Raw genomic sequence first — 13,431 nt, 5'->3', positions numbered from 1 at the left:
GAGCTCAGCTGTTGCTCATACTCATGATGCAAAAGTAATTTTTAAATAATGAAAAAGCAACTAGAAGTGAAGTAGAGGAGACGCAGTTTAAAAACAAAACCAAACACAAAACAAAACAGTAAAACTGTGATACACAGGAGCCAGAAAAGACTCTGAGGAAGCAATAAAAGCCAGCTTGATGCAAATGACACCCTGCTCTGACAAGCCATAAGCTGGATTGGAGACTTACAGAACTAGAGTGTCTGGGCCAAGATGAACTCTTGGGCACAGGCATGGAACTACACATGTGTACAGCAGCTGGTCAGACTCCCTCCACCACCACAATTCAATGACACAGTGGTTCCACTCCCAGGCTCTTCAGCCATCACTACAAGTACAGCTCTTCACACCAGCTTCATGAGAAGTCCTTTCCTTCCTAGGGGATACTTGGGGACAGTCACCCATAAGATGGAAAGTATCTGATAAAGGCAGAAGAATTAAACAACCTCACCTTACTCTTCTGAGTCTTATTCCCAACTGTGAGCAGGACAAAGGAGGAAGGTTCTCGTTCCATCTTCTGTCATTTAATACAAGGAAGAAAGAAGAAGACAGAAAGAAACATTAAGAAGTTTATAGTTTTCAGGAAGCAATATCAAACCACTATTCTTACTTGAAGTAAGTTGCTGAAAGGTTATAGTATTTTCTGCTTGTGGGACCCCTGAGGAGTGTAGTGCACAGGAAAGCCTCCAGCACAACACAGCAGTCTTACTTTCCACCATCAAGAGTACACATTTAAGCCAAAGCTTTATGTATTTAGGTTTCAACAGGTGAGCAGTTAAAAACTTGCCAGAAGCTGGGAGGAAACAGAGAGGAGAGATGAAGGCTCTGTGGGGAACCTTGGGCTTTCCTGACTGAATCAGGACTCTCAGAATTGGTTTCCAAGGCTCAGGACTTGCTCCAAAGCAGCTGGAAGTGAGTCCTTGGCATCAAATAACAATTCTTGTCTGGAAGCAACAATACTGAACCTCTTGCAGCTCTTTGCACTAGACTTTCACTGGGGTGGGCTTTCAATCACTAATTTGAACCCCTGTTCATCACTTAAATTCTGATAGTGGAGAGATTATTTCTTTTTAACCACAGCTAGTTTTGGTTCCTATGATACCACATAATTCAGAACCTTGTTTTGCAAAGTGGGAGAAGAATATAAATTTTACCTTGAGGTACTTGTTATTTTTGATCTTCTTTGTTCCACATTCACCATTCGAATACTCAAAGTGGTTTTTCTGAATTGGTGAAAGAATATTTAAAACAGTTAATTTGTTCTTTTCATAAAAAGGAGGTTAGGAGTGAAGGCTGCTGCATGGGTTTGTACTTACAGGGAGGTTGAAGGCACTGTCCAAGTAGACAATCAGAATTGCTGTAGACAGACCCTTCTTATCCTGTAAAGGCAGGGAAAGATAAAACAAATCAAAACACAAAGTAGTCATGGATCACCCACCAAGGACAATGCAAAACACAGCAAAATTCCAAGGGCAGCCTCTGAAGGCTAAGCAGCTCTCTGCCTTTCTCTAAAACTTGCAATTTAGAGGAGCTCAAGTCAACACAGCATGACAGTTCAAAGCAGACCAGTAAGATGTGTAACTCTTTTCAATTCCCTGCCTTTAATGTTTGTCAATCTCTCAGTGCAGAACTGCTTGGGTTCCCCAGTGCAGCAAGACACCTAAAAACATGTTCAACCACATACATCAACATGAATCCAGTGTCAGCAGAACAAAGCCTGGGAACAATTTTATTCACTTCAGTGGAATTCAAATGGTTTTGCTTGGTTATGAAGAAACAGCCTCTTTGGGAGATGGGCTTTAACCAAGCAATTCTGCTGGACAAACAACACACCATTTGGAAACACAGCCCTACCAAGCACCAGTGCTGGGTATTTGCCTATGACTAGTACAGATTATTTCAGGGATCCAGGTTCCTATACAAATCCTAGATGAAGAGGGAGGAAAAACATTGTGAAAGAAAAGAACCCCTGAAAAGCCACTTTGCAGTGAGTCAAACAAAGGTTTGTAAACTCAAGCAAAAAGAGCTGCCAGATTTGAGTTACTCCTGAATTACCAAGAGACCTGGGGCAAGCAAATGCCCTTCCTCTGCAGGAATGGCAGGGAGGGAATCACATCAAAACTTCTCCAGACAAAAATAAACTCCTGTGATTCTGCCTGGGGTTTCTAATTTTACACACTCCTTTGTTGATGACTGGACAGGGATCAGAGCACCTGAATCCTTTAAGCAAATACACTCACCTCATGCAGCTTTTCTTGGTCGTTTACCAGTGAAAGCCACTCCAGTTTTAAATGCAAGTGTCCGCTTGTCGTCTTACTCAAGGGAAACCACTACATGGAGATAACAAAGAGCAGCTTGAGACTGAGAGGCAGAGTAGCTTTTATGTATGTGATGCAGACTCTGAGACTTGCACACAACAGACAATGTGAATTTTACTCTGAGAACCTTAGCTTGCATTTTTGACACTTAGATTGTAGCATGTTCACCTACTTAGGTACAAGGCAGAAGAAAATTAAAATAAGATGCCCATGAACAGGCAAAGCATGTGGGTGGATATTTCCAACCAGCAGCAGCACAAGACAGGCACCCTGGCATTGTTTGTAGAGTGCTGGGTTGCAGGATGAACCACAGCAATGTCAGATAATTTCTTCCCTCAGCAAACAGGCGGCTTCACCAAACTTTATCTGCAGCTTTGTACAAAACATTTGGTACACACAAGACTCAAAGTATCAACAAGATACCCCACTGCTGGCTCAGCATAACCTCAGGCCTCCCTGGGGTTACCAACCTGGTCATAAAAATTATTGTAGTGGCTACTTCCGTATTGTTTTTTTGTGAAAATACCACAGTGCAAGTGTGCAAAGAAGTTTAAAGTACAAAGAAACACCGTAGCAGCAAAAGAGCAGCACAAATAAGTGCATGTAGCTGCACCACCAGCCACATTTAGGAATAAGCTGAGATCTTTACCTCATCAACAGTTCTGTCATTCATTACATCCACTAGGCTTATCAGCAAGCTGAAAGGAAAAAAGCAAACACTTCAATGTACATTGAGGCATACAGCAAAATCCACCAAAAAAGCCCACTGTCAAGTCTATTCCAAATAACAACTTCTCCACATTACCTGAGTATGTGCAGGAACACACTTACACTCCTGAAGTCTCCCGCTTGAAATATTTCCAAAACTAAAATGAATATGAAGTAAATCTCAAGAAACTATTATTTCTAATGGCTTCCCAGGATTCTCTGCAGGATGTAACCTTGTCCAACATTAGTTGCACTAGGAACTAATTATATGGCATTAATATCTGGGCAAAGGAATCTCTTCCAACAGTATGAAATTTCCAGTATGAGTAATTCAGGTGTCCCACAGCAGAGGCTACTGGATCCGGATCAAAGGTCTTACTAATTTACCTGCCCATAAAGTCATCTTTATCCGGATCTTCATCATACAAATCCACTTCTAAGTCCTGACCAGGCACTTCATGAACAACAAACTGGAGGAAAAAGAGGTATTGATTAAAAATAAAAAGCATTCACATACACATATTCAGGCTCAGGCTGTGGACAAGAACAGGACACTTGACAACTGTCTAACACATTAAGGTAATTCTCTGTTCTTTCTTATGGTCAAATGCATAACAAATACAATTGATTACAGGTGAAAATGCTCCACATTGTTTGCTTGTTTTTGAGCTACAAGTTAAACCCCTCAAACTGGTATCCCTAATAAGCAGAGAGGAATTAATGCTAGAGCAGCCTGCAGCTGCACAGGCTGATGCATTGATTGGTATTTAAAGCAGTGCTTTGCACCTCCTCCAAAAACCCACACATGTAAATCAGATCAACCTGAAGGACATTTCAAGTTTACAATGTAAATTTGAACTTGGTTAAGGGACACAAATGCCTCAACCAAGAAACAAGGAAGTCCACCTGCCCTGTGCAGTCAGCTAAGAGAAGGTCCTGCAAGCACAGGGATGCAAATGGCTGTGTATCCCCCAGATGGAAAGATCAAAAGGCTCAGTACCTCAAATGTCTCATTCCAAATGGGATTAAGATCCCTGGAGACTGTCTTGCTTCGATACTGCATGGTGCCAACGCGGAGGAGAGCGTACGGATCAGACTTCCCCCTGATGGCACCAAGGAAATTGTCTTTCTGGACAAGGTTTTCAGCTTCTAACAGATGAACCCTTATTACTCCCTGCATAAAATAAGATACAGAATTGGTCATGAAAATGCAATCTTTGGATAATTATAATATGCTGCCTCCTAAAACTGTTTATTTCAGGCAGCAAGGGTAGTCACCATGACAGTTCTGCAAAGACATTTAGTTTGATGCAGTGCTTTCCAGTGACAGCTGTAATAAAGCACTTCTTCCACCATTTGCCTAGAGGGGGAAAAAAGCCCCCTTAAAGAGATGCAAAATTCAATCTAATAACTGTATAGGAAATATTTATTTTTAAATCAGAAATATACATATGCACACAGCATTACAGCCACAGTCAAATCAAGTGTAAAGATCAACTCCCACTGACTGAAGGAGGAACTAAGCACTCACTGGCAGGTTCTTATTTTATTGCACAGGAGCCATTCCACTTCAAATTAGTGATGCAAGTTTGCAACAGTGAGCATGCCTTTGTCACTCATTTATATTTATCCTCATTAGTATTAGGTATTTGATGGATGAAGGAGATTGAAGACCTGGATATGTTGAGAATTTAGGAAATTTTTTTTGTAACAATATGTGATCTTCCAAGTTCCCTATTTACAACTCTTCATAGCATTAGTAAAAATATCAAATAGCATGACACTGCTTATGTATTTTTCCTCTCATTTTCATGTACCACAGATCTGCAGTTACAGAGTAAAGGTTTAATTGGTAAATGAGCTCAGAGTACAAACAGACTCCTTATGACTTGTAGAGAAAGTAGGAGCTCCCAGTGCCCGTGTCACTCCCCCCCAAATTATTATCCAACACTGCTTTTATATTTCTGAAATACTACCTACTGAAAGCCCACAGCTCAGGCTGAAAGAGCTGATGCAGCATCCAACGACACTAAGCTTGGATGCATCACTCAGGTAGATAAACACCATGTCACTGAAAAAACAACTCACCTGGGGGACAGGGAACCTCAAGTGGGCAATGTTCATGTTCTTTTTCAGAGGCACTGTGACTCTGTTGGGCAGAACCAGCCGTGCAGCAATGAAGTCTTGAATTAATGAGTCTGACATTACACTGCAGGTGGGGGAAAAAGGCAACAATCAGTCACAACTCAGGAGGGAAAGTGAGGGACAGCAGAAAGAATGAGCATTGCAAAGTGACTGGTGTGGCCTAGCTTCCCCCAAAGTATTGCCAAGAATTAGAACAGGACAACCAGGGAAATGGTTGGGTCACCATCTCTGGAAGCATTTAAAAGACCTGTAAAGGTGCTTAGGTACATAGTTCAGTGATGGGCTTGGCAGTATTAGGTTAATGGTTGGACTTGGTGATCTATAAAGATCTTTTCCAAAGTTTATGATTGCATGAAAGAGCTGCAGGGTGGCCATTCATCTCCAATTTAGTGCTGCAGACTTGCAACAGGAGCATCCCTTTTGCAGGGTGTGAATTTGGCTCATCGTTGTAAATGATGAATGGGAGCTCAGGCTGTGTGAAAACTTCATGCACACACCCAAACATGTCAAACTCAAGTGTCTTCTGGGTTTCCTTAGGAATAACACCAGAGATGGACATGGGGAGAAGGGAATCAGGAGGTTTCAGCATTTCACAAGGGGCTCAAGGCCTCAAGCTAGTTTGTTTCTAGACAGAAATGGCCACAGCACACACTGCTGCCTACTCTTGGCCACCACTGCTGCCTACTCTTGGCCACCTGCTGAGACCTTTTGACAAAATTCAAGCAGACAGACACATTAAAAAAAAATAGCCAAGCTCGTTTCTCGGATGAAGTTCTGGATCTTGGCAGAATTTGCACTAAGAAGGAAAATTTCTTTTGAAGTAACTGCAGATCACATTGGCTGAATTGAGGGCACTATCTTGGAGTTCAAGGAACTTTGCAGCCTAATTACAACTTGCACAGTTGCAGTTTAAATCTTTGCTTTACAACTGCTCTTCTTGTGCAGCAGGTACAAGAAGTATATGGCTATCAGAGATGTCCGAGTACTCTCCAGGTGATGAATGAGAGGGTTTCAACACACCACTACAACCTGGCATAAGTAAAAAACAATATTAAGAGGAAAACCCAGGAGCACCAATTATCTGAAAGACTCATCCTCTTGATAGATCTAGTGCCTATAAGGGTATGACTGTGTAACAAAATCATCCCAATTCACAGAGGAGGCTGGACTCACACATAAAGAACATAAGAAAAGTCTTCTACTCCAAATGGTAAACCAGGAGCCTTGGTCAGGCTCTTGGCTTTCCTGTAAAAAAACCCCACAGGAATGTCACAGAATTGTCCCCTCTTCCAAGTCTCAGGGTACACCCAACTAAACACAGCTTGTATGTGAGGACAGATGACTGCATCCAGTTTCTTTGCTATCTTAAGTGAGCCAAATTCATTTGACAGGGAGGGCTCTGGTTCAACCTGTACTTCAGCCCATTCATGGTCAGGCATGTTTTGCTCCCAGCTTTCATTGCACAGCTGAGGAACAAGCAAAGGTTTCTGTGTGCAAATCCCTGTGGGAGAACCAGGCAGTAAAAATTTAGGACACCAAATTTGCACTTAATTATATGAGAGGCTGTAGGCTGGAACACCTACAGGCCTTCTCCCTGCAAGGATTAGGGAAAGCAAGTTAGAAAAGAACAGATTAATTCCTCTGATAAAAACTGGAGCTCTCAGGCTAAACTCCAGGGCAAAAGGCCACTGAGGCCTCAAATTAAGAGAAAAAGGAAACTTCCTCTCATGCAACATCAAAAGCCTTCAGAGAATCTTTAATGCATAAACTGGCACCTAAAGTGGCCAGACTCTTCCTGAGTCTGCAAACCATGAGCTGCAGGGGAGTAGAGAGGAACAGATACTTCTGAAAGGGACTGTGTAACCCCATGTATTTTCTTCTTGTGCAACAGAATTTTCTCCTTACACTAAAGAACAAACTGAATCCCTAATCTGGTGAAGCAGTTTGAAACAACACTGAAACTCACTAAGATTTTCGTCCTTGCTGTGCAAGTTTTATGTATGTACTACTAACCCAAGAAGCACTGGAGAAGAGCTACACCTAAAAAGTGAGCAGATTACATAGAAAGAAAACTTTTCTCCTTATAAATCTGGTGCAGTTCTCTTTACCATGGATTGTACTTGAGTTTTTCAGAGGGACTGCAACTCTGTGATAACTTGCCTTTTTAAATTTACTTCACTGTAAATTTAAAAAAGCAGTCTGCCAGACTAAACCTACTTCGTCTACCTTTGCAAATAACTTGCATATGGGAAACAGAAGGGCTTGTTTTTAGTTTTTAAGTCATTGTTGTTTGGGGGATTTACTATTCCCATCCTAAATGTAATGAAGTGATTGAAACAGTTTTGCCAGAATGTAAAAAGGACCCTTCCCAGGTTTTGCCACAGCCAGCTGCAATGGGATGAACATCAGCACAACACCTTACACACAAAGCTTTGGTTCAACAAGAACTACAACAACAGCTTTGGTTCAACAAGAACTACATCCCAACTTCCAAAAATTTTTCAAAGAATAAAGTAAAGCAAAGTAGACACTCACTTAATTCCTGGGACATCCAGAAGGTTGCTCATGCCTGCCCAGTTGATTTCCAAATGCTACAACAAGATTGGGGAGAAAATATTATACAGGACTATTAAAATTTATTTTAAAATAAGTGTAGAATTTAAAAGGGAAATGCTTCTAGAACAAAGTCAGATGTCTAAAGGAAGGAAAACCTGCACCACCAATTGCATCTATACATTAGAATCAACAGCTGGAATCAATTCCCTTATCTATTTTATTTGCTACCCTGAATTGAGATTATCACTGGAATTGAACTTGCAAGAAGAAGGAAAGTCAGCATTCAGCCCTTAGCAATGGCCACTGGCAGATACCCTGGGGTCATAAAGGAAATTCAGCAACTCTTTTAAGACTTTGAAGTTGTTTTCTCATCCTTACACTTTAGGGGTTGGCCTATGCCCTGAGGCAGAGGGATTTAAAAATACCACCGGTTTCAGGAGTCTGTATTCCTATTTGTACAATAAACAAAAAGAGGTTCTTTCATGTGCTAAAATAATGCTGCTACATTTAAACACAAAAACACCTCATTCAAGATCAAAAATGTATGACTTTCATGAACTCAAGCAATGCATAAACCACAAGCAAAGCTGTGTGCTGTAAGATAACTGCTTCTTACAAGACTAGAAGGTTTCTCATATTTTATTAAACCGCAATTGAGTACAAGGGACACGACCTTAAACAGGCAAGCTTTCAAAAGGCAACCATGAATGGTGTCCAAAATGACTGCATTTAAAATCCATGAATGAGAAGGTAGAGCAGCCAGAAACCTTGGAGAAACAGCTCCTGTGCTGCCACCATAAGACAGTCCTCCCATTCTTAGAGTGAAGTGAGTAACTATTTAGGCACTACTATAAAAATATAGAGCAATTTATTCACATCCTCCCAGAATTCAAGAGGGACACTGAACAATTAGGAATTTGTCATTCAAGCACCTGAACTGTGACATATTCACAGTTAAGCAGTTTGGGTTATCAGTGAAAACCCAATATCCTGACTCACCGGTTTCTGCATGAAAAACAAGGTCACTGCTCCAACAAAGGGTGCATCAGTCAGGAGAGGCTCCAGGATCACCCGCAGTGTCCCATACAGCTGCAAACAGAACAGGAGAGCTCAGGGTTAAGGTATTCTCATGGTGCAGCTTCAAAACTGTGAGCTTTTCAGTGATGGAGATAATTTTAGAAATTCTACTTGAATTTTAATTTTATTTAGAATTTTATAACCAAAAACTTTTCCCCCCAAACCATTGCTACTGATATCAGGCAATGCTTTCTGTGTTTGTGGAGTCTCTCTGAAATCCTGACGTACAATGGAGCCATTTGTCTACTAGCTTTCAACACTCCAAGAACAGGTTCTTGGTTTAATCTACAGCAGTTTGTGAACATCATGGTTCTTCTGAAGTTCTCTACCAACACTCTGAGCTCCTCTGAACTCCAGTGGCAGCTGCTGGCCCACACATACTCAATGCTCCAGCACCGACCCTGTTTAAGAGTCATTCTATGAAGCTTAGAAGTGGCATTTAAGTGCTTTCCATGGAAGGCCTCATTTCTGCAGCCAGGAACAAGGAGGTAAAGCCAATCATTCCAAGCCTGACAGCTGCTAGTTTCCCAGTTGCCATGACCTCCCCACTGGGAGGTGCCACCTCCTCCCCACACAGCCCTGAACAGACAATGTTAGCACTGCACGCACCTGTACACCTTTCACGCCAAGATTAAATTTCGATATGTCCATGTGAATCTCACAGTCCCCTATGTAACTGAAAGAAAATTCTCACATTATTCCACGGTTTGCAATAGTCCCATGAGAAATTTGGGGCTGTACAGAGGATAAATGAAATCAGTTTAAGGATTGACAACATGAACCCAGAGGCAGAGATGGATTTTCAAGTGACTGAAAAAGGGAAGCTGAACAAAGGTCAGATCTTTCAGTCAGCTGGGATATTGATGTACCTGTAAAACATTGAAGCAACATCTGTATTTCCAGGTTACTTTTCCATTCTTAAGATTGGGGGTTGGCTGGAGCAAGCATGCTCCAAGAAGGGACCAAGATGCTCACTCACATTTCAAGGTCAGAGCCATTGCCCTCTTGCTCCCTTGTCTGCCAAAAGCCTGATCCCACCCCACACCCTGGTGACTCAGCCCCCAGACTGGTGCAGAGCCATCCTGCCATTACTCATGAGGTTCCCACCTGGCCCACACCCAAAAAGCCCAAAGATCACCCATGCCCACAACCCAAACACTCATTTGAAGGACAAATTTATCACTAAAAATAACCAGGTTTCCTTGAGGCTGAATTCAAAGACAACTACTTAGATCAGATTTTGGTCAGTTGCCATGGAGAACATCAGGCTTTAAATAAAGCAAATGCTGAATGTGGTTCTTTGGCAATTTGGAAAGCACCTTAGACTTTTATTAAAGTACAAACATCACCTTATGCAGAAACCAATAGCCACACCCCAGGGAGCAGAACCTTGCAGATCTGTTGATGCCTCTGGCAGAAAACAATTGAAGGGAGCTACCAAGTTCCCTTTCAGCCCCCTGAGAAATAGCTCTGGCTGCAGACACACAAACACCCTGCAGGTAAAGCCGGGTGTAAAGGTGCTGCAGCAGTGAATGTGCTGTGCTTGCTGCCTGCATGCATAACTTCACTCCATAATCAAAGGAAAAGGGCAGGAGTTCTGCTCTGACCACATGTATATGGGAAAATACTGCTGCAGTTGCCACAAATTCAAACTGTAATTTGCATATAGACAGATTCCCTCCCATCCCAAAAAACCTGCCAAGACTTCGCAACCCTGCGAATTTGCCTCCACTTCTGCAAGCAAAGTTCTTTGTATATTTGTTTACAGATAGTCACCTAGCAGTATTTCAGGAGCTCATACACATAGAATAAAGTCTTTAATGTTGGAGCATTCTCATTTCTTATTTCCAACCTCATAAACCATGCTGAAATTAACACAATCTTTCTTAAAAGCTAGTGACATAATTACACTTATTTTATGTTTGTTAACTTCTACAACTTTGACATTATCTTACAGATCATTACACTGTGTGCTAATAGAGCATTGTTACAATAAAATTCTAAATGAGGAGCCAAAATTAGTTCCTTAATTTGCAGTAATTAATCCAATAGGATTTAATTCAGCTTTTGCAAGTGTCTAACACAATAAAAGTAAGAGCCACGGTGTTTTATAGCTTTTCTACCTTTCCACACAGTCAAAAACTTTTCCCACTCAGTTCTAGATATCTCTTTTCTCCAGTAAACATGTCAGAGAAGTCTTATCAGAGCCTGAGCCGTAAATTAGCCTTATATCTGCCTCATACAGGTATCACCCCCTGCCAGGGTGCTTGGTAGGAAGGAAGAATCTTTGGTTCATTAGCTTATTCCTCGTTTCCAGGCCCAGCTGCTCGTGCTTCCATCTGCTCCTCTGTGCAACACAACCTTGCTGTGCTCTCTGCTGTCCTGTCCCAGGGCACACCTGAGCCAAACTCAAGCCTTGACACTTAAAAGGCTGAGCTCCCCCACCCTGTACAGGACTGTGCTTTACCCACCTGAGGAGAGTGGAAGACTCACCTGTTTCTCTCCTGCATCACCTGTTGCACAAGGTGATGCAGATATGCCTGTGCTGTGGATGAGAACTTTTTCAAGTGCAAATATCTGTGTCTATTATGTACTTGGCTGGAAAAGCTGGGCCCAGTGTTTGTGGTACAAAGGCAATCCACTGGCTGAAGGCAGGGCTGCCACCAGAGCTGGCAAGTTTAACCAACCTGGATGCCTGCACCTCCCTTCAGAAAAAGCCCAGGCAATTCTGTCTGTACAGTAACTGCCCAGGGGCTCCATCTTCTCATGGTCCCCATGCTGAAAGCCCCCTTTGGCCCAGCCTCAAGGACAAACAGCCCATACAAATAAGGGACCTCTAAGTGCTATTTTTCACACTTCCCAAAGCAAAGGATGCAATTTGTGATACCACAAACTTAACACAGAGGAAAGGAAGCTCCTCTTTACATAGCCCATAGAACTGAACCACAGCATTCAGTGCTGCACCATATTGGTGAGATCAGGAGCACAAGGTGAAACAAAGCCCTTCATGGATAACATGTCTAATAAACTACACAAATGGTTCCATACGGGCTACAAAGGAAGGGTAAGAAGGAAAGGTTTATTCTACTCCTATGCTCTTCCTGTATTTTCTCCATGTCACATCAAAGACTCTGGGCTTCAACAACTAGTTGCCTTCTTAATAAAACTGGAGGAAAAAAAAATCTGTCCTCCTGTACTATTGAGAGACTGAAAGCAAGAAGCATTTACAGAGCACAGAAACCTAACCCAAGAGTCACTGTGGTGCCAGCACTGCACAGTGCACCCCACAGGCACCCACAGCACTTCACTCTCTTCTCCAGTGCTGTGATGCCAGCAAACAGCCCTGTAAACAGAGCAGTCATTTAAACCTCAACAGCACAGTGACCAGGAGGTAAAGGACAGCCTCACACTGGGGTAACCCAACTCCATCTCCTCTAAGCAGCAAAAAACCCTGTTCTATTGCTAATCCAGAAAAACGCAGGTACATAATAGCACCAATCACAGATTTGCCTCTCCTTGATTCTGATGGCAACACACAATCTCCTGAGGACACTGCAGGATGCACAGCACAACTTAGCTGCAGACATTGATGTTAACATACGAACACAAGTGAAGCTGAGGCCTGAATGCAGCCCTAGAGAAGAGACCCCCACCAGAGAGGCAAGGCAAACCCACACTCCTGTGTGAATACAGAAAATACTGGGGTTATCAGATGGCACCAGCATCACCATGAGGAACAGGAGTGCTTGGCCAGTTTGGAGATGTTGATGGTTCTGCCAGAGGGATGGGAATGCAGAGGTGGGGGAATCCCTCTGCAAAGGTTTGTCAAAAGACAGTGAAAATGAGCATGTGGGAGAAGCAGTTTAGCAGAGAACAGCAGCAACCTTCTGCAAGGCTTAAAAGGCATTAGATCTCCTCTCAATCTCAATATGGAAAGCATGAATGATTTGCCAAAGGCCCTAACACTGACCTGGGTATTACAACAACAGCACTGAAACATCTGGCTGAAAATCAAGCATGTGAATTTACAGGAAGTGAGGATGCTCTGCCAGGGCTTGGGATGCTGCCATGCCACTGCCATGGGGAGCAGCAGGCACAGTTCTGAGGAGCTCTGCTTATAGGTAGTCACTTAGCAGAATTTCAGGAGCACATACACAACTTCTGTTGCCAAGACAGTCCATAATTTCACAGCTTTTTCCTGGCACTACCATGAAAAGCCAATTTATATTAGGATATTAGGCAGCTCAGTCACCCACTAAACTTACAGAGCTACAGCAGCATGCAAGTGGTAATTCCCCCAGCAATTCCCTTCTCCAGGGCTAAACCAGGAGAGAGTTTAGCTCTGCAATGGCTCTGATGTTAACAAAACATACAAGCTCATTCATAACACCCTGGGAGGTATTAAATGTTTTATCCAATTTTGTTGTTGTTGTTGTTAATAGAGCTAGAGGCAGTATTCTGCTCAGAGAATAGCTGTAATCAAAAAAGCAAATGTGTTGGATGGCACATAGAACAAATGACTAAAAGAGAAGATTAATCTAGAGGAAGGAATTAAAAAATAAATAGAGCAAGTAGTTCTGGAAGAACT

The 13,431-nt window shown here is 42.4% G+C and overlaps 1 protein-coding gene across 4 annotated transcripts in view; it reads right to left on the bottom strand.

The window, feature by feature from the left end:
- The window catches only part of ESYT3 (extended synaptotagmin 3), a 46,676-nt gene that overhangs the window by 8,421 nt on the left and 24,824 nt on the right, over positions 1–13,431 (bottom strand). For all 4 annotated transcript variants that reach the window (XM_064718562.1, XM_064718564.1, XM_064718563.1 and 1 more), the window contains 11 exons: positions 9,453–9,519; positions 8,766–8,855; positions 7,746–7,801; positions 5,154–5,274; positions 4,066–4,239; positions 3,453–3,535; positions 3,007–3,055; positions 2,280–2,369; positions 1,356–1,418; positions 1,194–1,262; positions 491–556 (listed from right to left, as the gene is read on the bottom strand). In XM_064718562.1, the coding sequence (XP_064574632.1) occupies positions 491–556; positions 1,194–1,262; positions 1,356–1,418; positions 2,280–2,369; positions 3,007–3,055; positions 3,453–3,535; positions 4,066–4,239; positions 5,154–5,274; positions 7,746–7,801; positions 8,766–8,855; positions 9,453–9,519 (928 nt within the window). The remainder of the gene's footprint in view (positions 1–490; positions 557–1,193; positions 1,263–1,355; positions 1,419–2,279; positions 2,370–3,006; positions 3,056–3,452; positions 3,536–4,065; positions 4,240–5,153; positions 5,275–7,745; positions 7,802–8,765; positions 8,856–9,452; positions 9,520–13,431) is intronic.

Source organism: Zonotrichia leucophrys, chromosome 7 (assembly GCF_028769735.1).
Source record: "Zonotrichia leucophrys gambelii isolate GWCS_2022_RI chromosome 7, RI_Zleu_2.0, whole genome shotgun sequence".
Classification (NCBI taxonomy): Eukaryota; Metazoa; Chordata; class Aves; order Passeriformes; family Passerellidae; genus Zonotrichia; species Zonotrichia leucophrys.
The sequence above is the reverse complement of the archived record's forward strand: the minus strand, read 5'-3'. Positions and strand labels throughout refer to the sequence as shown.